Raw genomic sequence first — 22,396 nt, forward strand, 5'->3', positions numbered from 1 at the left:
GTGGACAACTGAGGACATAAAATTGGGAGAACTACTGAGTATGTTGGAGGAAGTAGGCTTGCAGACGGGCTTAGAATTCAAAATGTTCTTGAATCTTGCCCAGTCTTTGGGCATCGTAAGACAGATGTGGCCYACACAGAGCGTGATGACACAGGGACTAGAAGAAAGCAGTGGGATCGTCCACTGACCTAGAAAATATGAGCTGTGAGGAAAGACCAAACAGCCTGGATTTGTTTAGAACAAAGAAGAGAAGACTTCAGGGACCCAGGGATGCAAACTTCACATGTCACTATCCTCTGCTCCAACCAATTATTGGTATGCTTATGATCTGTAGAACAAAAGACCAAAACCTTCGAAGCTGCAGTGTGGCACAGGAAAGGCGCAGGAGAGATCAAGGGCATCATGGAGGCCTGCRGGCCCTATGCTGACAGGATATTTTTTAGGTAAAAAGGCCAAGATCACCCTAATAAATGGAGCATGTACYATGCTACACACATCAAAAAACCTCYKAACGGCCTTGGCAGCCTGGCCTTGGAGTTTGTATGGGTGTTCCATCTAGGCACAAATCCAGAAAATGATTYAATTTTCACATGTGAGCGAGGCACATGAGCTAGGTATCTGAGAGAGACCTTAAAAATACTAATTAAGAAAWTCCAGGTCCAAGTTACACATCAAGATAGTGAAAAAAAGCCTTTGGCTTTAGAGACAATCAGCAGCATAAATATAAATGAAGTTCTACCATGCATAATGCATTGAAATAATTAACAGGTATTAAATAACACATCATGGAACACGTTTTTTTTTGCAGTCTTTGCAGTGGGTTCTTGTAACCATTGCCAGTCATACATACACAGATCCCTCCTCAGTTTCACTGAACTAGGGAGACTGCGTGGTTATAGTAAAAGCTCTCACTGTTAGTTTCTAAATCTGTGACCTGAACCTCAGCCCATTTCAGTATGCTAGTATAAAATTCCTATAGTCATCAGTAATAGATTGTCTCCCAACTTTGTGTTGGCAGCACATTTCATAACCACAGATATACTCCTTATGCTCAGCAATACTGAAGATCTTGCCTCAAGATTGGTCCCTGAGCTATACCTCAGGCAGTGACCTCTTCCAGTATCTAGTCCCCGCTTTAGTAACCTCCATACCTGCTGGTGATCTGTACCTACTGAGCAGATGCTCAGTGTTGTCTTTTGTGAGGGTCTGTATTAAACGCTTAGCATAATCCAGACAGATTTTGTTCACTACATTGCCTCAGAAATCTGTTACCTTAGCAAAGATACTGTCAGTCTGATGTGACCTAGCTTTGATGACTCACWTTGCATTTGAACCCATTTTCCATTAACATGTAAGATTTTTCCTCATCAGATTAACCGAGTAGAGCTGCTGAGCCTTCTCCTCTTCCCCTCATCCCGTCTTTTTTTAACAGAGCTTTCCTTTCTCCAGTAGCAGTCCTTTGCCACCAGCTTGACTGATTAATTGAAAACCYTTTAAAATTGAAATTAATTAATTAATTAATCATTCAATTAATTAATTGAAAACCTCCTATTTCCTTTCCCACAGATTTTCTCACTATTTAATATCCTCTTCCAGGTACTTATTTATCCACTGAATCTATAGTTGTTCTCTGAGTTTAACCCTCTTTTGGACGATGAAAATGCCACACAGGACACATACAGTAAAAATACTTTGGATTTGAAGTAAATCAATGTTTCCTGCACATTTAAACAGTTGAGTTTCTAGCTCCAAGAAGCCTCACAAATCAATTTTCTGTAGTTTCTTAATGTTTGTCTTCTGATATCCAAGACTGTAGGACCAGACCTATTTTTGATTCTCTTGAAATTTACACTAAAACCAGGACTCATTGGTCCTAGGTTATTTTTTATAATCATTTTATTTTTATAAGGTTTTGTAAGATCTTTGCTGTTTATTGAAAAAAAAGTCTAGAACAGCTTCCCTTTCAGCTGTTGTGGCTGCTCAGTGGCTGTCAGTAGAAAAAACTTAYTGCCTACTGTATCCAAGAAAATATAGTGCATTCCCCTATTTGTTTTCTGAACTCTATCTGAGGAATTAAACTATTCTATCATTCTCACTGTTATTTACTGCTGATGGAAATCGCTATCTGYAGCCATTCCTGATCCTAAGGGTCTAAAACAGACTTGGGGCTTTTTTTATCATTCTTATTCATGGTCACTTTCACTTTATGTCTTCACAGTCCATTATTATATTAATTACTAACACTACCTTCATTTTTCTCTTTTCTAACCAGATTAAAACYTTCAATCCCTCCAGGTCAGAGGATGTGAAGTCAAAGAACTGGCCTTGACTTGAAGTGAAAACAGTTTATCATGGGCCTTATTTCCTAGCTCAGTTGACTTCGCAGGCTAAGATCTTACAAAACMTTATAAAATGATTATAAAAAATAACCTAGGACCAATGAGTCCTGGTTTTAGTGTAAATTTCAAGAGAATCAAAAATAGGTCTGGTCCTACAGGACTTTCTGAGATAGATATCTCCTTTCATCTAATTGTTTTCCAGGGAAATGAACCAAAGACTGAAGTAGTTAAATACATATACATAYACACATTTAGAAATTTGAGAAGATAAGTAAGGAACAGTTTATAGTGGAAGTCACCTTCGTTACAAGTAGATGACYGTATTAATGCAAGCAAAATGCTTGTCAGCCTATCAAATATGTTGTCCATGGGAAAAAAAATAGCATTCTTTTACTCTCCTATATGGGGAAGTCCTACAAATGGAACAGAAAGCACATCAACAGGGTGATGTCTGTTGACTGTATATTCACAGTTGCTCCCAGACTGTTTCTGACAACACTCACACGTCCCTGCAGTGGATAACACTAAGAGCTCCAGTGTAGCAGTTGCAGTTTAGTGGCAGGACAAGCAGCAGGATCTGATGTGAGAGTAAGAACCRAGTTGGAAGGAGAGAACCACAGAGGCTTAGAAACTGATAAATAGCAAATAAAAAAAGAAGAGCCCTTCAATCTTGACTCTTCTGGTTCCCCACCCTAACCTGTTTCTCAGAGATTCCTGTTTTTGATATTTATAATATTTATATATTATCTGTAGTTACCATGATGGTCTACCTGTGTTTGATTCTAAAAAGGAGGGAAAAAGAAAGATGAAAGGAAAGCTGTGTAATTCTGATCTCTACCAGACCCATGTTATAGGCCAAGATCAAACCAAGATGTGAAGCCAAGCCTGAGACACAGTTAGAATATATAATGAATTAAGTTATTGACTGCTGCACAAATAAAGATCCAGCACTYATGCTCCCTCTCTGCAAACACATATTAAGTCAACCTCGAAATGAACTGTTCATGGGATGCATAGACAGTCCGCAGAAGAAAGGTGCCCAACTGAAATGCAAAAAGAGCTGTTTTCTCTTGAAGGAGAAAATAGATGGCAGCAAGCAAACAGACCTGCTCTTGGAGCTGAAGTGCAGTCTGTGCCGGGTCTTAGTTTCTGGCCAGTTCATTTGCCAGTCCAGGGCTGGGTATGGACCCAGACTGAGGAAAGATCCTGAGGGAAGCACACTGCTGGTCTATGCCAGTCAGGCCAGGGGGCAGCGCCCAAGGCTGGGCTGGGCTGCCAGGACTTCAAGGGGGCAATGGCAAGACTACTGAGARGCCTCACGGTGAAAGTGTAGGCACTCATGTTTTTCAGTTGCCTAAGGCATTTCAGAACTTTTTAGACTGTCATCCTGTACACGGGAGCCGAAATAGGGTTCAAATCTTTCCTGGACCTAGGTTAAAAAGTACAAATCTGKGCTATTCAGTTTTTGTAGATGCCCTTGATTGATGCCCATTCAACATAAAACAACCGTTCAGCGTGAGCCAAAAAAGTGCCGTACCCAGGTCTCTCACGCGAGACCTGGCGGCACCACTGCCACCGCTCCCCGGGAGACAGAAAGCCAGTGAGAAGTACGGGGTGCCTCGTGGAGGCAGCGCACAGCGGKGGCCGTGCCGTGCCCGGCCCGGCTTGCCGCCCAGCTCCGCAGCGGCTCCGTTTCCATCTCCGTTGCGCAGGACGCTCCTGGCCACCCTCGGCCACCCCCGCTCCTCCCCCGCCGGCGCGCGGCGACCGTTGGCTCGCGCGCGGCGGCCGTTGGAGCCGCTCGCCCCGCCCCCTCCGCCGCCGCGCTCCCCCGCGGGGTGGGCGGCGCCGGCCCGCAGGGGCCGCCGGCACCCCGCGGCCAGCTCCGGCCGGCCCGCGGCGCGACGCGCGGGCGCCCGCGGAGGATGATGTCGCCGCCGGCCGCTGCTGCGGTGGCGGGTCCGTTAGCCGTGCTGGATCCCACAGGTGAGTCCCGGCGCCTGCCCCGGACGGGCGCCCCGCCGGGCTGAGGGGCCGCGTTGTTCCCGGTGCCTTAGGTAAGTTTTCCGCCGGCGCGGGGTCGCGGGGTCGCGGGGCTCTGCTCGAGGAGCGGCAGTTGCAGCGAGGGAGACGCTTCCCCGCGCAGGCGGAGCGCCGCGGCTCTGGGCGCCTCTCGGGCGGTTCAAACGAGACCGCCGAAGCTGAGAGCCGGCTGCAGGGTGCCTCGCACCTCGGAGCACCTCCAGGGGAGCTGCGGGGGTGGGTAACTCACTTCGAGAAGTGTCATCGTTTCGGTTAACAGGTTCTAGAAAAGCAAGGGTTCTGTTCAGGTTGCATCCCGTAGAGTTGGGGGATTTCAATGTACGCATCAGTGGAATTAAAGCCGTGCTGCGTCTCTCGCGCTCATTCATGGAGGTATTTAAAAATACCAATTTAGTTTTTCTTTTTAGCGTTGCATTGTACTTATTAAGTCCCTGCTCTGGTATTTTCACAATAAAATGAATGCCTGTCTATGTAGCAGTAGGCAATTTGTGTAAGGAATACCCATGTCTCTTCCATGAGAATTGCCGGGTGCTCTGTTAGAGCAGGTTGATATGTCAGCCGGGCGCAGAGCTGGCTGTGGCTCTTTTCAACTTGCAGAGAGGTTTATGGCCATGATGGAATACACAGCAGTTGGTAGTGGCATAATCTTGGTTAGTTAGCCTCAAATGTTTGTAACAGCAGGTTTTACAGCTCTTGTTTCCAGTAATTGAATGTTTGATTGCTAAAATGCTATAATTCTTATGTTTGCAGCTTATTTGCAGAAAAATAAAAACATATGCAAAAGAATGGCCAACTATTTAATTATTCCAGTGAAATTCATTAAAGTCAAGAAATACAGAAGGTATTAYTAGAAATTACTGTGTATAGTGTCTGAAAGAATGAATAGAGGCTTTGTTATGTACCCAGAATTGTAAGAGCCAGTTAAAAATTGTATTAGATCTTAATTTTTGTCTTAAATTTGAAGAGAAGTGATATTAGTATTGAAAAAAGTAGCAGTGGAAGATGTGGCCGCTGTAACTTAAGTATGTTTTCAGGTGAACAGTGGAAAAAGAGAAATCTGTATGCTATCTTTAAACTAGTAATTAGCTGGTCATTAAATTATTTATTGGTAAAACAATTGCTGCCAAAGCAATGAAGTCATAGTGATACTGCAGGATATCACTATAGCTATACCACCCTGCATCAAGCAGGGTTTGGGCTTTTTCTTTTTTCCCCCCATGTGGGAGCCTAAGAGAACACAGTAACGTTTTCTGTGTACTTGAATATATAAAGCACTTATGGATTCTTCCTCACAAATTTTTAATAAAGATAAGAGACAGGCCTGATAAAAGCTGCTATCTGGTGGCTTGAAATGAATACTATTGCATCTAGTTTAATTAGTTTCAGCATGCTAGACAAGTCRAGCATTTAATCAGGAAAGAAAAAGTAATCACCAAAAGCAGGTGTGAATATCTTTTAAACATCTCAGTCCATCACATTTACTTTTTGGAGGCAATGAAGGATTAATTCAATTTCACTGGCATAAGCCATTTACAAATATACAATGAAGACCATAGCCAAGAGAGGTATAGCACTGACGTGAACACTGCAGTAATTAAGAATTACTAATTTAGCTCCAAGATCTCCCTTTTAACATTAGCTTGATAGCAGCAAAGGACCAGATACAGAATTTGCATCATTCTTTTGACGCTATGCTCTTCTGTCTATTGTGACTTTTTACTTAAAATTATCTTTTTATGCACAGTTAATGCCTTTCCATATGAAGCACAATACCATGATTATTTGCAGCATTGCATAATGAAAATATACCTCTTTTTTTCTGCTACAAAACTCTCCTATCTTATCTTTTCTCTTAGTAGGATGTTAATATGTGTTTGACTGGAATGTGGAGAAATAAGTGCCTGCATTTAACATCACCTTAACTAGATCAAAGAGAAATGTGTAAAATGGTGTGCTRTTAGTATCCTCAAAATGTAATTTACTCTGTGTACATCCTGTAGCAATTCTTTCCTTGCAAAAAATTATTCCCCACGGTTTTATAGACTTTATGATTTCTGGAGCTGGATTTTAAAAGTAGTAGTAAAGTTAGCAAAGTATAATTGCCTTGGTCTAGATTTAGACTTTTCTGTGTTAAATTACAGATCATACGCAAATGTTCCAGAGTTGAGAGATGCTGTTTCACTCTATTCTTTCTTTCCTTTGACCTACTACAATGGACAAATTTCGTTGTAAGTTAACTTCTATTTTCAATCTCAACCTTTATTCAAACCCAGACCCTACTCTACATCTACAGATCTACCACTGTGCACTCTTGACAAAAATCTGATCTATATACTCCCCACAAAGCCATGTGTCTTCCCAAATTTGAATTTATTTCCCTAGCTAGTGTGAACAGAACATTATAAATACAATTTTCTTTTCTGCACCTGATGAACAGGCGAAGGATTCTACTTTGTCTCTCACTGTTGTGTCGCTGCAAGAGCTTGATCTTCAGCAGGTACTTTTTCTTTTTATTCTCAGGAGGGTGATCTCAGTTTCTTTCCTCATGGGCCTTTCTGTATCCCAGGGAGATAGCAGCAGTGTCTCTGTTACTGATGATGTTCTTGCCCCTTTTATTGGGGTGACAGGGCTTACAGTTTCAAACAGATGCTTTGCCTGACAAATAGTAGGCAAAGCAGAGAGTGTTTATGGGGCTCTTGCTTTTCTTGCACAATTTAAGACTATGCCAGGCAGAGTGTAAGTCAGTAACATGGAAGCAGCATTATCTCTCTGATCTGTCTCCTAGCTTGTACTATAGTGTCCGTTGCTGCAGTCAAAACTTAGTTAGTACATCACTGGCTAAAACTGGTGAAGAATATTGCCAATAGAAGGTAATAACATTTTTACACCCTGTATTGACCCTGACCTCAAGCCAGTGCTAATAAAGATATGATGATAAGATTTTTTTTACACATGCTTGATTTTTGACATGCTGAGATATGAATTTGAAGCACTAAGTAAGTTGGAGTAAGGTCCAAACTATTATATATTCTTACTGAATCATTGTTTAAGGGGTTAGAAAAGATCAATGTCAAAATTATTTTGGGGATAATTTCAGTATTAACAACTTGGAAAGTCAATAACCTTTATTAACAGTGTCCTGTAGTACAAGAATGTCTGCAYTGGGGGAAAAATCAGCCTAGAAATACACCGACATTTCCTGTGCTCTTAACAGTTCTGTATATGGTCAGCCTTTGGTCCAGCCCCTGCCGCAGACACTGAAAGGGAAGGGACTGAATCAGATCCTTTCTCTGTGCCATGTTCCTAATGGAACAGTCTGGCATTGATGTGTTGCCTGCACAGACCCATGGGTAGGTACAGTAAAAGAAGATCCAAAAAGCTGCGTGGCAACTGCTATAAACAAAGATGTACAAAATCTTGGCAGCCAATATGACTGAAATAGCAGATAAGAATTAATAGTAGAAAYCTTTTGTGGCTATAGACATTTTCATCTATGCTGTTTTATAAATATTAATTTTCCTCACAAAATGCTAGTAACTTAAATGCATATACATTTTGATAAGAGTGACAAAGATTTTTATTGACTAAGGGAACCCAAGCAGTCAAATCAGAAACCAATTTAGAACCTAATTTCTATACCTCTCCTCTTAGCACATGACAGTCTTCCAGAACAAGGGCTTACATGTGCTGATACCTGCTCCAGAAGAAGCCGTTCCGTACTTCTGTAAGTCTTTGCTTAGGAGGGAGTTTGTGGCTGCCTACAATTGTGAGAGCTTCCGAAACAGAGTACCAAAAAGAAGAAATATGATTGGATATTCGCATACAGTTTGAGTTGCAGTTAGTAAAAGATCAAAAAAGGGAAAGATTGAAGGGTATCACAGATATAAATTGCTTATGCTTTCTAATAGATGTAAATTTCAAAGTTAAAATGTAATTCAGTCTGAAAAATGACCTTTTAAATACTGTCATCTTGTTCTCATTTATCTTACTAAATCCACATCAGATTTCTTCCAATTATAAATAATAATATGATTTTTTAACATATTTTCTGGGCAAACTTGTGCCTTTATTTCTTGCACATCGTTATCAGTAAGCAAAACTCTGGAAGGCAAGTTGAACCCTCAGTTTATCTCCATGCAGTCTGATTAATCTTAGCCTCTGCGGGTGTTAATTTGAGAAGAATGTTGTGACTTGGCTTCTCAGGCAGTTCCCATAAAAGCAGACATGAAAGRGTTTCAGAATCACTTGGCTAAGAGGCATCTCTCCCACTGACTTTCAGAAGAGTTTTTGTTCCTGAGTTCCCTTAGAATATGTCTATATGGCAGCTTCAGTTTTATAAGAGTGGGTGTGAGCACGCACTTTTAAACTAGCTGTCGGAAATACCATAAAATAACTCAGGTGGGAARGTACCTCAGGAGGTCTCTAGTCSAACCTCCTGCTCAAAGCAGGGTCAGCTGTGAGGTCAGACCAGGTTGCTTTTCCAGGGCTTTTTCTGAGTTGGTTTTGGAAAACCTCCAGGTATGGCACAACTTCTCTGGGCAAGCTGTTCCAGTGCTTAACTGTCCTGACGGTGAAAAGCATGTTTGCTTATATCCAGTTTGAACCTCTTGTGCTCCAATCTACATCTACTGTCTTTTGTCCTGCTTTGCAGTAGTGTTTAGAGCCCGATTCTGTGCTCTTGATAAGCATTTTGTAGGCATTGGAAGGCTGCTGGCTTCTAAAATCACCTCTTCATCAGGCAGAACAAGCCCTGTTCCCTCCCCCTCTTCTTTTATGGCAAGTACTCCAGCCCCCGACCTTCCTCAGGGCCCTCTGCTGAGCTCAGGCCTGTTAATTGGTGTCCTCCCTGTACTGCAGACCCAAAGCTTCATGCAGTATCCTAGGTGCAGTCTAACAAGTGCCAAACRGGGGAGTAATCACTCTCCCTAATTTACTGGTGATACTTCTATTAATGCAGCCCAGTGGGATGGAATTGGCCTTCTTTGMTGCCAGGCCACACTGCTGGCTCATTTTCTGCTAATTCTCTCTTGGTCAAGCCCTCCAGCAGAGCTGCTCCCCAGCCTGGCCGTCCTAAGCCTGTATCCTTCCAAGGCATTATTCCTTCCCTTGTGAAGGACTTTACATCTGCCTTTGTTGAATTCTGTAAGGTTTCTTCGCTGATTTTCCAGCCTTTCTGGGTCCCTCTGGATGGCATCCCTGCCCTACAGAGTAGTTATTTGTTCTTCAGTTCGATGTCCTCTGCTAGCCTGATGAGCCTGCACAACATCACCTCCTCTAAGTCGTTGATAAAGAGGTTAAACAGGGCAGGTCCTAAGACAGACCCCTGCAGCACTTGTTACTGGCCTCCAGGTGTAGTACATATATTAACCACTCCCTCTGAACCCAGCCATCCAGCCAATTCTACTTGTTTGGTTGTTCATCCATTCAGACCATAACATCCCAACTTAGAAGAATACTGTGGGGTACAATGTTCAAAGCATTGCTAAAGTTGAGGTAAATGACATCTACTGTTCTTCATATGTAGTCATTTTGTCATAGCAGGCAGTCAGACTGGTTAGGCATGATTTATTCATGGTAAATCTACTGACTGCTGCCAGTCATCTTCTTCTCTTTCCTGTGCCCAGAAATGTCTTCCAAAGGGACTTACTTCATGATTTTCCAAGGAACCAAATTTCCTGTATCATCATTTTGTCCTTTTTTGAGGATAGGTGCAACATTTGCCCTTCTCTAGTCATCAAGGATCCCTCTAGCTCTGTGACTTTTCAAAGATGGTAGAGACCAACAAGGACATCAGCCAGTTCTCTTGGCACCCTATAGGCATCCCATTTGCTCTCACTTGAGAGYGAAGCTCTTTCAAGTAGATTCAGTCCTTATCCACCACTGATAATTTCTCTTCTCCTTGAATCCTATCTCTGGAAGAGAGACCTTGTTGGTGAAGATGAGCAAATAACAATGAGTGCCTTAGCCTTATCCATGACTGCCATCACTAATTCATTCATTCAATGCTAAGCCCACATTTTTTTTTTCTTTCCCTGTCTCTGTAAAGACATGACAATTGGGGTGATAGARTGGTTCAGCGCTTGAGTAAGGTTTCTGAGAGTGTTTTATAGCCCATGGCTTTTCACTGCTAGTCAGACTAGATGGATTAAAGCTGCAGTAGATAGTAACCTTCACCTACTCTTCATATTGGTAATTTTGGTCATAGCTAATTCTCCCATCTTCTCTTAGCCCTTCAAATGTTTATTTGTTCCTCTGTGTCACAGCGATGTTCCATTTACAGGATGGAGTTTATTCCCCTTCCAGTTGTGCCAGTGTTCATGGGTCTGAGCTGTAAAGTGGAGTTTCATCAGGGCTTAAAATAGCCCTTYCCAAATCACTAGGCTCTTAGGAGGCAGAGGGGACAGATGAGTCCAAAGGCCCCAAAGATGGCCACTTCTTAGACTGACTTAAATTCTGAGGCAAGCATCTTGTAAAGCCATTGCCTTGGTAGTATCTGAATAAACACACTGGGGATACTCCAGCTTTCATTGATAAAATGGTGTCATTTTGAAGCCGTACAACTCAGCAACCAGTATCTCATAGCCAGAGACATTAGAGGATTGGAAATATGGAGAATAACTGGTGTTCTTCTCTGAAGTGTTGAGCAAAATTGCATTTGTGAAGTCTCTGAGACTTTTAAGACACCTGGTACTTGTTTTAATATGATTTTGCAATGGGGACTTCTTTGCCAGAGCCTTACATTTCTGAATGCAGTTCTTAAAAATGCAGCCACAGAAAAATAGTTTTCTTATGCCAAAACTAAGAGTAAATCTTACATATTTTTGTTGACTCTTGTGCCCTGTGCCCACTTGCACATACTTACATGATTCTGAGGTGACACAAGGTCTGTGAGCTAAATTGGCTGTAGGGAGTGCACAAAGGTCCWTTTTGAACATATTTCTATAGTAGCTCTTTAAAGTGTCCATTAACTCTGAAAAGGCATCTTGGTTACTTCACTGTCTCTTCTGAGCTGGTTTTCATGGCTGTGGAGGACTGGGATTAGAATTCCCAACAGTGAATGGGGACCTCTGATCTTACCCTCGGGATTAAAGTCATGCTGTTCCCTTTTCCCTTTGAACTGTTGTTATTGTATAGGAGCATTCACTGGAAATTTTTTGCCAGAGAGAATAGTACAAAGGCAGCACCCTTTTAATATATGACTTTTTTTTAGAGTATCCTAGTATCATCACTGTAGTTAATTTACACAGGAGAGTAGATTACACGTCTGTAGACATCACTGTATTTTGTGTATTAGCCAAATCTCAGATAATTCTYGTGTCTTTAAAAGTACTGATACTGAATATATGTCATCGTTAACGTGTACTTTTCACTAACCTCCTCACACATAATCAGAGGCAGAAACAAGGACAGTCAGGATGTGGTGGTGGGAGAGTAGGCTCCAGAGGACTGCAGCCCAGGAGCCACTCAACTAGAGAAGGTTCTGGGGTAGGCCTTCTCTTCTGTTGCTTACATACTTTTCAGAGTGTCCTAGTCACTACTATCTGTAGAGTAACAGGGGGAAGGTTATATGCATGACAATGCAGTAATAACATTGACTTGCCTTTTCAAGTTTCCCTGTGATTGAAATCATTCTTTACTAAAAATGTGTAACCAATTACAGCTGGTTAATTCCACTGCCTTTTTGCCTACCARCTTCCCTTTTAAAGGATGCCTGTTTATTTATGGTCTTAAAGGGAAGTATTTAAGTACAGACTTTTCAGTTTTCTGTTCTTTTATTTTTTTTTCCTTTGAGTTTACTGTATTTGGTTGAAGGGGAAGAGAATAAAAATTGCTGCTTGTCAAGTAGGGAGGCCAGGTTCAATCTGGTTCCAAAATGCATTGTTCAAAGGAAGAATATGCCCATATGTGAGGGTGTCGGAAAAATCGTGTTCCAGATATTAATTCCTAAAGGAGCATAGAGCTCTTCTCTGCTGCACTGAAGAAAGCCACCACTACCACTCTCTGTCTCACAACATAGTCTTTTTTCTAGGGAGAAGGAAGATTAGTGAAAGATCTGACTCACTCACACTAGCTGAGAATTCATCACGGCTGGAGAGTGTCTCAACTGACTGCTGAGAAGATTTGAAGAGGATTGAATGGATGCTGAGAATCTAACCTCTTTTCTATGTTTACCTTTCTGTGGCTTGGAAAATGAATGTCTGAAGGCAGATAAGACAAGTTCGTGGCAAAGGCTGACATAACTTTTCAGTTAGGAAAGGCTGAGAGAGAAAAATCTAGAAACCCCTCTGATTTCCCACTGAAAACCATTTCTGTAACATAAATGGACTGGTCAACTCAGATTCTCCCAGCATAGGAGGCTTGGCTGGTTTATGAAATAACTGCTGCCACTAAAGTGATAGCTTCCTGGGGACATACGATTCCATCATATAAACCAGTGCATGCTTGCACAAAGTTTCACACAGACTCAGCAACCTCCACCTKTTTACAGAATAAAGATTCTTCTATCCCACTATTCCTCCTTTTGACACCAATGACTTTCCTTGTTTCTTTAAAAGGTAGTGAGCATAGTCAAGCGTCTAACTTTTTTAAATCCATGGGGCCATTATGCTACAAGGCTATGCAGCAGGTTGGACAGGCGAGYACTACAGAAGTGTGAGCACTGTTTTGGATTATTGCCTGGGAATCTGAAATTAAGTGGCTTGATTGTATGCTGCTTGAAGCAATGAACTTCTGAGACTTGAGGGGTTGTCGGTGTACTTGCATTTGCTGAGCAGTGTGCCACATTTCCATGATTTCTTAACACCTAACTCCTGGAACCTCATCTCTGAGTGGCATCTTTGATGGGAGAGGGGGGGAGAGCAGTTTGTCATCTTAGCAGTTTCAGAAAAACTTAAAAATGTGAACTTTTAAATTCAAACTCTAAGACCAGAAGACATRTAAAAGCACAACCACTTCAAATATTTTTGAAAGTCTAGTAGATTTATCAAATCAATTGTTTTACTTTGTTGGAAGGCGTATCTGACCTGTGGATTTAAAAGTCTAAGGTCTGCTTTCTTCTTTTGGCTATGTGAATTGGCTTAATTGAAAGAACTGCCTTAAAYCCCATGCACTTAGTGAAGAATGATTTGTCACCTCTCCACTTCCATATCCCCAGTGACTATCCGTGGCTTAGAGGGGAATTGCCAGAGACAGACAGCTGGGGCACAGACTGGAGAGGAGATGGCTGGAGAGTCATCTGAATTAATTCTTGATCTTTAGCAGGAATATTTTATATATGCAGATGGCAGAGTCACATATAAGCACAGTAGATATTATTTGTCTTCAGTAAAGCTGGTTGCATTTCAAACTGAAAAAAATGGATTCATTTTGTCTAGTTGTTCTACTGGAGAAATGTCAGCAGAAAGATTGTAGATTTTTATTATGAATATATTTATTCATTGAAATTATTGGACTTTGCAAGTTTAACTAATCTTCTCTGACTTTTGAATTGTAAACATTTAACTGGGTTACATGACCTTAAAGTGACCACATAGCTCAAGTTACTCTTGACAAATGGCTTCTAATTGCTTTCTGGCTTTACTTCCTCATTTCTCCTGCTTTTGCTTACAGCAGGACCATCATGCCTTACCCATAGGAAATCTAATATCGTAAGAATGCCTCCTCTGTCACACCCCTCCCTGCGCAGGGTTGTTACCTCCAATATTTGATGCAACACTACGGCCTCTTGAGCCATCCTGAGACTCTGTGCATCACACTGCTTTGTAGAGGGGGAAGAAGTAGGTACTGTACTGTGGACAGACGTCACCAGAGGTCTGTGGCAAAGTTGCTGCCTAGCACAGCACTGTGTTTCACAGCTCGGTGCTCCGGAGATGAGTCTGCACAATGTTGCCTTGCCTTTGAAAGCAAAATGCACCTGAAAGGGGGACCRTGGTCTCTCTCAGTTTGAATCATTGCGTTGCATTTTGTTGGTTAGTGTGACATCAGTTACTGTTCTTAAATAAGTCTTASATACGTTTGTGCTATGGGCTGAGTCTCTGATTTTGGTAATCTGTGGTTGCAACTTAGAYATACTACCGCAATAACAAGGTTCAATGTCCTGAAGCAGGCTGAATGCAGTAGACGAGCCTGCCATTTTTCATATCTGGGTATCTGATTCCAAATCCCAGGGAGAATTAATGTATTTCATTGGGCTGCTGCTATTTAAAAAGGTAGTCTTATGTATTATGAGCTAATCAGCTGCATTACAGCTTTACTTCAGAAGATATAAATTGGTTGGCTTCCCTTAATTAATATGAAGAACATATTCATTTTCATGACAGTATGCAGAGCTGCTTCTAACCTTGTTTCAAACACAAGTTTTTATTTTGTCCAGATAGAGTCAAATTGAAACTTCACTTAGGTAAGCGTTGTTTAAGGCCTGCAGGATTTGGCTTATGGATCCGAGCAACGACTTAATTATAAACACCACTGCAGATAAGGCATAATTATCATTGCCACTAGCATTCAGTTCAGCATAATAAAAGCGCATCCTGTATGTGTTCCCAATCTGTGTGTATTAAACTATGTAAAACTCTAGCTAACTCTGTGTTTTTTAAATACCTCTATTGCCTGCCAGTTATTTACTTTAATAAATAACTGGGAGAAGGGGTTAACAACAGAAAATGTTCTATTATTTGGTATTTGTTCTGCCATGATTGCAATGAAAAGCTATCTTCTTTCCTCCCTCTCCCCCTCCCCCAACTCTCTACAGGACAGTTTGCAAAAAGAAAGAAGACTTCACTATGGTTCACAGTCTCTCTGCTGGTAGTGTCTGTTTTCATACTGACCATAGGTCTGGCAGCTACCACAAGAACAGAAAATGTTACCGTGGGAGGCTACTACCCAGGAATCATTGTGAGTAAAAAAACACAATTTAGATTATTGCGTGCAACTAGATGCATTATTATCAGCTGGATATAGTGATTAAAAAAAAAAGAAAATTCGTTTTTGTTGCATTTCACAAGAGGGAGATTCTCAGTTGTTTGGATCTATTTCTAGTGTGTTTGYGATGCTGCCATAGACTACAATTCTGCAATTTATTTAGGGGAGTGAACTTCTTGTTTGTCTGGTGTGCCCCCAAGAGAAGGCTTCTAGGGGGCACAAAGGTCTGATCACATGGGGCTAAGTTTGCACTGCATAGCAGTATACTGAACTTGTGGGCGTATGTTGGAGCCTGTGTTTGACTTCCAACTAATCTTTATTAGATGTGGATGTGTAGGTGACTGAACAACAGACATGGGATAGAGTTAAATGACCTTTTTTTTAGAGTTTTACTGTCTTGATGGTAGGAAGAGTCACTCTGCTCTTGTGCCCATGTGTCAGGAATTCAGCTGGGTCAAGTACGTGGAAAATGTTCCAGATAGAGCTATGGAGGCCTAAAGCTTGCCTAACCTCTACATCCTCCTGTACAGCCCTGGTGTAGAGGTTGAATCAGGCATAAACATATGAACTGCATGGAATCCATGGAGCCGTATGGCCTCTTCTGTTCCAATCATACAAGGTCCTTTTCCAAAACCCTTAGTCTTATTTTGTCTTGGGAACAGACTCCTTAAACGTGTTCCTACACTGGGCACAAGCACAGCTGTCTTATCGTTCTCAGTAGAGAATGCCCAAATCCTATCTGTTTAGTCCTGATGTGTCCCTGTGACCTCCAGGGAAGTGTAACCCCGCAAGACCATTGCCAGTTCAGCTCCTATGACTGTTTTCTGATCCCTGAAAAAGTGATTACTTGTATCAAGTAGGGTGGAAACCACTGGAATCAAAAAGTTTTTTGAGATGTCTGGGCTGAATTTTAAAAAAGAGGGGTAAGGAAGGCAAATAGAGAAAGGACTCTCTGCCTTATGTAGTCTTTCATAGCCAGCTGAGATGAGGCAATGGGTGCAAGGCTAAGAAAGAAACTCCCATACTTAGGATTAGAAATCTGCTTAAGTACATGGCTCCACCAATACCAAAATGTCTTGCAAGATACCATTAATTCTTGTTCTCAATGAAATCAAATACCCAGAGAAGAAGAATATATATCTTTTAATACCATGCATACGTTTTGCATTACCATTAATAAGTTGTGAGTTAGAACTGTTCYTCCTAAGCAAGTCCTCTTACATTTTAGTGTCATGCTGAGAACAGGTCTTTCAGAAAGATAATTTGGGGATAATGATCTGGAAGGAATGGTGTTTTAAAAATAGAACAGAAAGTAGTTCCAAGAATAAAACCTTAAAAGAATGAGTTTTCCTTTCATTAAACTAAAATAGATAGATTTATACTGATAAAAGTCTCCTTAAATAATTTTCTGTATTTTGAATTAAAACATTTTAGAAGACCACATTATCTGTATTAATTCCTTTGAAAGAAGTTTCATTTTTAAACAGTTATCTTTAATAAGGGTAATAAATAATAAACCCTTTTGCACAAACCAGTTAATTTCAGCATTTAGTTTTTTTTAGGAAGTAATCAATGTCTGTTTACTGAGCAGAAAAGTACAATCTACTAAAATATTTTTTGAAATCTTAGAGTTATTAATAATCTGACAGAATAGCTAGAATTTATCAGACTTTGAAAACAAAACCTTTTRTTAATACTTTTCCTTCTCAGAGATTGCTAGAGCTAAATAATTTTAATAAGTTTCTAGKTTTTTTTGTGTACAATAGATAACATTATTGAAGTAACTGAAAAAGAGTAATGGTTAATAGTCARTGTATCCTTTATTGGTGAATACATTAAAGATTCCAAATATTTAGCAAAAGTTAAAGGTGCTCCATAAACCCTGCAAGAAGTATTGCCAAAAGCCTGTTTAGGTGAATATGACAAATGATGTGATCCTACCTTGTTGCTGGATGTATTGAGTCAAGTGCAGCATTAACAAATAGACTATGGGAGGGCCTTTCATCTGACTCTGCAAAGTCAGCCACCTATTTTAACATGAGCTGAGCAATTACAGAAGGTGCTTATCTTCTCCATTGTCAGTAGAGGGAGCTTAGAAAACTGATTTAGCATTGATCCTGAACTTTCAGATAGCTAAAACTAGGTGAATGAATTCCACATTACATGTTTAACTGTCCAGCTCAAAGGAAAAATAAAATACTGGGGACAAAAAATTGAAACTGCAGTTAAAAGTWAGGTCTCATAGGATCAGTAGTAAAACATTAACTTCAGAGCAAGTAGATAAGCTCTGAATCTCCACTGACCTTGGGTAAAGGATTTTGGTTTTAAAAAGCGTGCAAAATTAGGCTTTACCTTGCCACCATAAATGAGACTATTAACTTACATAGATTTACTTGCATGAATAAACATCTGCAGAACAGAGTTTAAGGGTCAGAACCACAAAATCATTTGGACATCTGCTTAGCTCCCRTTGGCTTCTAGAAGAGTTAGGCACTTTAATTTAGTTTTCTGTATGCATCTTGATAGAAGTACGTTTATGTAGACCCAGAATAACTTAACTTAAAATATTTCTATGTTTAGATAGAATAGTATAATGTTGCTCTTTGGAAGGTATGCTTTTAGTACATTGCAGCTTGATTGTCCATTTTGGTTTAGGGCTCTGTCTTTGTGGGACAGGTTGCAAAGCCAAAGTTTAAGCTTCTTTAAGCTCAAGTTCCATACAAATATTGCTTATATTTATTTTTTGTCACTTGCCTATAAATATTGTTTGTTTTATATTTGTTTGTTATTTTTATAATGGTAGTATCTTTCAACAAAGAGGCTACAGAGTCCAATTGTCCTGGTCACCATACTGACCTGCATTTCTGGAGCTCCTGGCAGAAAGAGTTTGTCTAAACAGACAAGAAAACAGTGCATATAATGTGCAATCAATGTGGTAGCTTAAAACACCATCTCTGTCTGTGGTTTTGCTCCTTCTGATTTAGTTTTTTTTCTTCTGCATTTTCTCATTTTCTCTTTACATGGGTAATATTGCTCCCCTCTATGCCCTCTGAGTCAGCCATAAATGGAGCTTAGTGGTTTGTACCATTTGAGATGAAAAATTGGGGTTGGGACCAGGTGTCATTTTGATGTGGTTATGTTAATTTACAGAGTCGCAGTCTCCTGAACACAGTGTCCTTGCTCATGGTTCCAAGTCCCTGTTCTATTCAGCAGTCAGCACAGATGCTCTTGACCACTCTTTTTCTATGTTCCTGCTTTTAGTACTCTTCCAGGCTGTATTAAGTACTTGGATGCTGCATTCTCTCTCTGTTTCTCTCGTGTTTGTCTGCTTTTCACATAAATCTTCCCCAAAGCACTCAACAGCAAATTCCCCCTTCCTTGCATTTGCTTTCTTGAGGAGGGAGGGACAAGAGATTCCTGTTGTGATATTGAGCGATTAAAGTGCTTACAGATTTGCTTTCTGCTGTGGGCAGTTGTGCATAACAGTAAGGAGTTCATAGGTCCTGGTTAAGCCCTTGGCTGGGAAACTTAGCCCTTAAAAATGCATTTATGCTTGGAAGAGCACAGTTGTGCTCTGAAACAGGTTCAGAAACCCAGTTCCAGAAAGGGACCTAGTTCCCTTAGCAGGAAAAGGTCAGCCATGCTCCCTCCGTGGGATGGGGGGGATAGGAGCTTGTGAGTGGTGACTGGGGAATTCACSAAGCAGAGAGGGGGATGTCAGACAAATAGTGAAGAAGGGAGAAAGGGAGGCAAAAGTGAAAGGAGCATTAAGACTGAGGTAACTGTGTAGAAGCAAATGGACCATCAGAGTAAGGAATGAATTCTACGGAAAATCCTGGTGGCACTGGCACCTCTGCTGTGGCTGTTTGTGAATTTGTAGCCAGATAAGCTTTAGATCTGTGCTGCTTAGGAGTCCCTCTTTTCTACCCCCTTTTCTGCAAGCCTACATTAGCCCAGTGGGGATCTTGAATCCAGGGAGGTCTGATGAAAGGGAGGTCCTGTCTGTTGCCAATGTACCTGATGTAAGCCAAGAATCCCTGGAGTTTTTGCCTCTTCAGACCCTCACTGGTCCCCCATAAAGAGGGTTTTTTTTCCTGCTAACCTCACGCTGAGGTAAGGCCAGATTCTTCCAGCTTCCTTTCCTGCTCTCTTTCCTGAGGAAACTCCAAGTTTTGCAACTGTCCCTTGGTGATACCAACTGTTCTGGTCTTTTTACCATTTTAGCAGGGACTTTTCCTTGGATAGTGGTAGTGTTTTGTCATTCAAATTAAAAAAAAACCCAACTGTAAGGATTTAAACTTTGGTCACTTGCATGGCAGCATCTCATCCATTTTTTTTGAGGAAAACTGTTTACAGTTGCCTAAAGCCGTGCCATTTTCCAGCATAATCATGCATAGGCTAAATGTAAGTGTTCTGCTTCATTTAATTTTTGCTTTACAGTGTGTTAAAAAAATGTGACTATAGTATCGAGACCCAGGCTATAGAAGGRTGTCTCTGACCCAGGCCATAGAAGGGTAGCTTCCCTTAACTGCAATACAAAATTTGCTTGGAAATACTTAATAGTTGCAGTTCTGAGCATTCCCTGTTGCATTATATGATTTATGATCAGCAATAACTTTAGACAGGTTATTTCACTCTTTCCTCTGACCCAACCCAGTTAGTCCATCTGTATGAGCTATCAGCATGGCTGTCACTGTGATGCTTTGGTATGTTGACCAGATAAGCTGATCTCATGTGTTTATATTGTTTTTGTTCTCTGCCTTAGCTTGGCTTTGGATCTTTCCTAGGAATTGTTGGCATCTACCTGGTAGAGAACAGAAGACAAATGGTAAGCAACAACTCTGTTTTCCTTTTTTGTATCAGAATATTTTAAAAACATGAAAATAAAGGATTTCCCATTGACTTAAACCTGCTACTTCTTCACCAAAATATTAGTTRTTTGTTTCACCTTTCCTGGGAAGATTCTGAGAAGTATGAAGTGGTCAGTGACTTCATCTGCACAGGGCAAGGCTACATGCTGTGGTCGGAGGGGCTTTGAGGTTCATCACTTCTGAAAGGAGAAACCTCCCTTCCAGTTGTATAGACCCCCTCCTCTATCTGTGTTGATTCTGTAGTCCGCTGAGTCCTGAGTAAATCAATTCCTTTAGTACCCAGCAGAAAACAACATGACTTCTTTTGCTGGATTCATTTCCTGCTAGTTAGTGAATTGAGCTTGTGCAGTGTCAGATGAGTGCTGGAGTTTGGGCAAGACCATGTAGTTGGGAACAGGATGGGGATAGAGGCAAATTCGTGGGATTTCCAAGTTTGGGCAGCAAGAGGCCACATGGTCAGCTCCGCTATAATATGTGATCTCAACCTGAATAAGATGTTTAAGTCAGCAAGTCAGTATTTTCCTGAAAATACATGTTAAAAAAAACAAAACAAAACTACAGAGCTCTTACCACCAGATTCTCCATCTAGGTCAGGMAGGATCTAACCATGCTGTACAGTTTGTTTTTAGATTTAGCTTGGCTTTGCAAACCCTTGCTTTTATTTATGCGAGGAAATCACATAAAGTCCTTGGGACCATCTGGATAAAAGAAGGTTTATGGGGCTGGATTTGTTGAAAGTCTTAAAGTTTCCTTGCTCTCAGCAAAAAATAATAGTGTCTTGGTTGAGTAGCAGCATGTCCAGTGTGCACTTTACACTAGACTGATTATAGCTAAGCATCATGAAATACAATAAATTTCATAGTGCAGAGCATTCACTGGTATAAATCAGGAGGATGGTACTAAGCTCAGAGGAGAAACCAATTTATTGACCTTGCTTTTTACTAACGATTTACAAATAGGCTATTTGTTATTTGCTATTTTTTTCTGAGTAAATGCAGTCTTGATCCCATTATTTGTAAGCAAATATCTTCTGTAACTTTTTTTTTGCATTGCCTGAAAGTTTCAGTGATATATTTTCAAGTATTATCCTATTTTTAACTTGTGTTGCTATGTAGGTTTCCCAAAGAAATGAGATCTATACAGCCATGATGTTTGCATGTTTCCCATTCCATTTTTTGAACCTGTTGACCAGTTTCAGGCAAATTTAACAGGAATATTGAGATTTCAAAGGCATGAAGCTGCTTCAAGTTTCATAAAAATTTGCAGGTCAATATAAGAGAGACATGTAAATTAGTTCCCACACGATGGTGAAGGCTGCAAGGTCAGCTCACCTCTTATTAATATTAGAGAATCCAAATGGACATGACCTGTGAGACACAAACCTACAGCAGGCCAGGTCTCGTTAATTTTGCTACTAACAAAACCGCTGAATCATTTTTAAGAACTATTATCCCTGATTTCTACATCAGAGACAGAATGACTAGGTGATTCCAAGCTACAGACTCAGTCATGTGTGCATGAAAATAGATTGTTTTGCACAGAATTCATGCTACTTTACTAATGGCCATTATCTTTTGGGATTGTTTTACCTTTCAGTTTTCCTCTAAAATGCCTCTGTTTTCTGTCTCTTTTGTCCTTAGCATAAAATAAAATGGCTGGCCAAAAGAAGTAAAGTGAGTGAGATGCTGCTAAATCATGTAATGCCCAGTGTGTTATATCATTTACACAAAGATTGCAGAGAAACAAGCATCCGATGTACTTGATATTAGTGCCTGTTTGCATTTCGCAGCATGAAACAAGGAAAACTACTTTTCACTAATAGCAGTCAGTGCTATGATCTGACAACTGAATGATTATGTTTCTGGGGAACAGATAAAATAACTAGGAAGTTTAATTAGGCTTCTTGCCTTGAGTATCATCTACAGTGGGCTAAGCCTTTAACACTGCCGTTACTAATTCTTGTTTTTAAATGTTACGGAAATGAGTTTGAAAGGGTTTACATCACAATAAAATTGAGGGCAGTAATTATTCCCAGGAGTGTAACTGAGTATATTCGACTGAAAAGGCTTAGGTAGCTTAAACGAGGTTGTAGCCATCAGTAAGATTGTAAAGACTCACATAAACATGGAAATGTAACTGAAATGTCATATTCGTATAACTGAAAATGTTCTGAATTCCATCAAGACAAAGGTAGTGGGAAGAAACTTATTTACTGAGTTGCTT

The 22,396-nt window shown here is 40.7% G+C and overlaps 1 protein-coding gene across 1 annotated transcript in view; it reads left to right on the forward strand.

Moving 5' to 3' along the window:
- Nucleotides 1-4,243: 4,243 nt before the first annotated feature.
- Nucleotides 4,244-22,396, forward strand: part of TMEM255B (transmembrane protein 255B) — an 80,943-nt gene continuing 62,790 nt past the window's right edge. Inside the window, exons 1-3 of the mRNA XM_085320801.1 lie at nt 4,244-4,325; nt 15,133-15,275; nt 20,068-20,130. Of these exons, the coding sequence (XP_085176927.1) occupies nt 4,265-4,325; nt 15,133-15,275; nt 20,068-20,130 (267 nt within the window). The 5' untranslated portion in view covers nt 4,244-4,264. The remainder of the gene's footprint in view (nt 4,326-15,132; nt 15,276-20,067; nt 20,131-22,396) is intronic.

Source organism: Rhea americana, unplaced genomic scaffold (assembly GCF_003343005.1).
Source record: "Rhea americana isolate MKP2758 unplaced genomic scaffold, rheAme1 scaffold_66, whole genome shotgun sequence".
Taxonomy (NCBI): domain Eukaryota; kingdom Metazoa; phylum Chordata; class Aves; order Rheiformes; family Rheidae; genus Rhea; species Rhea americana.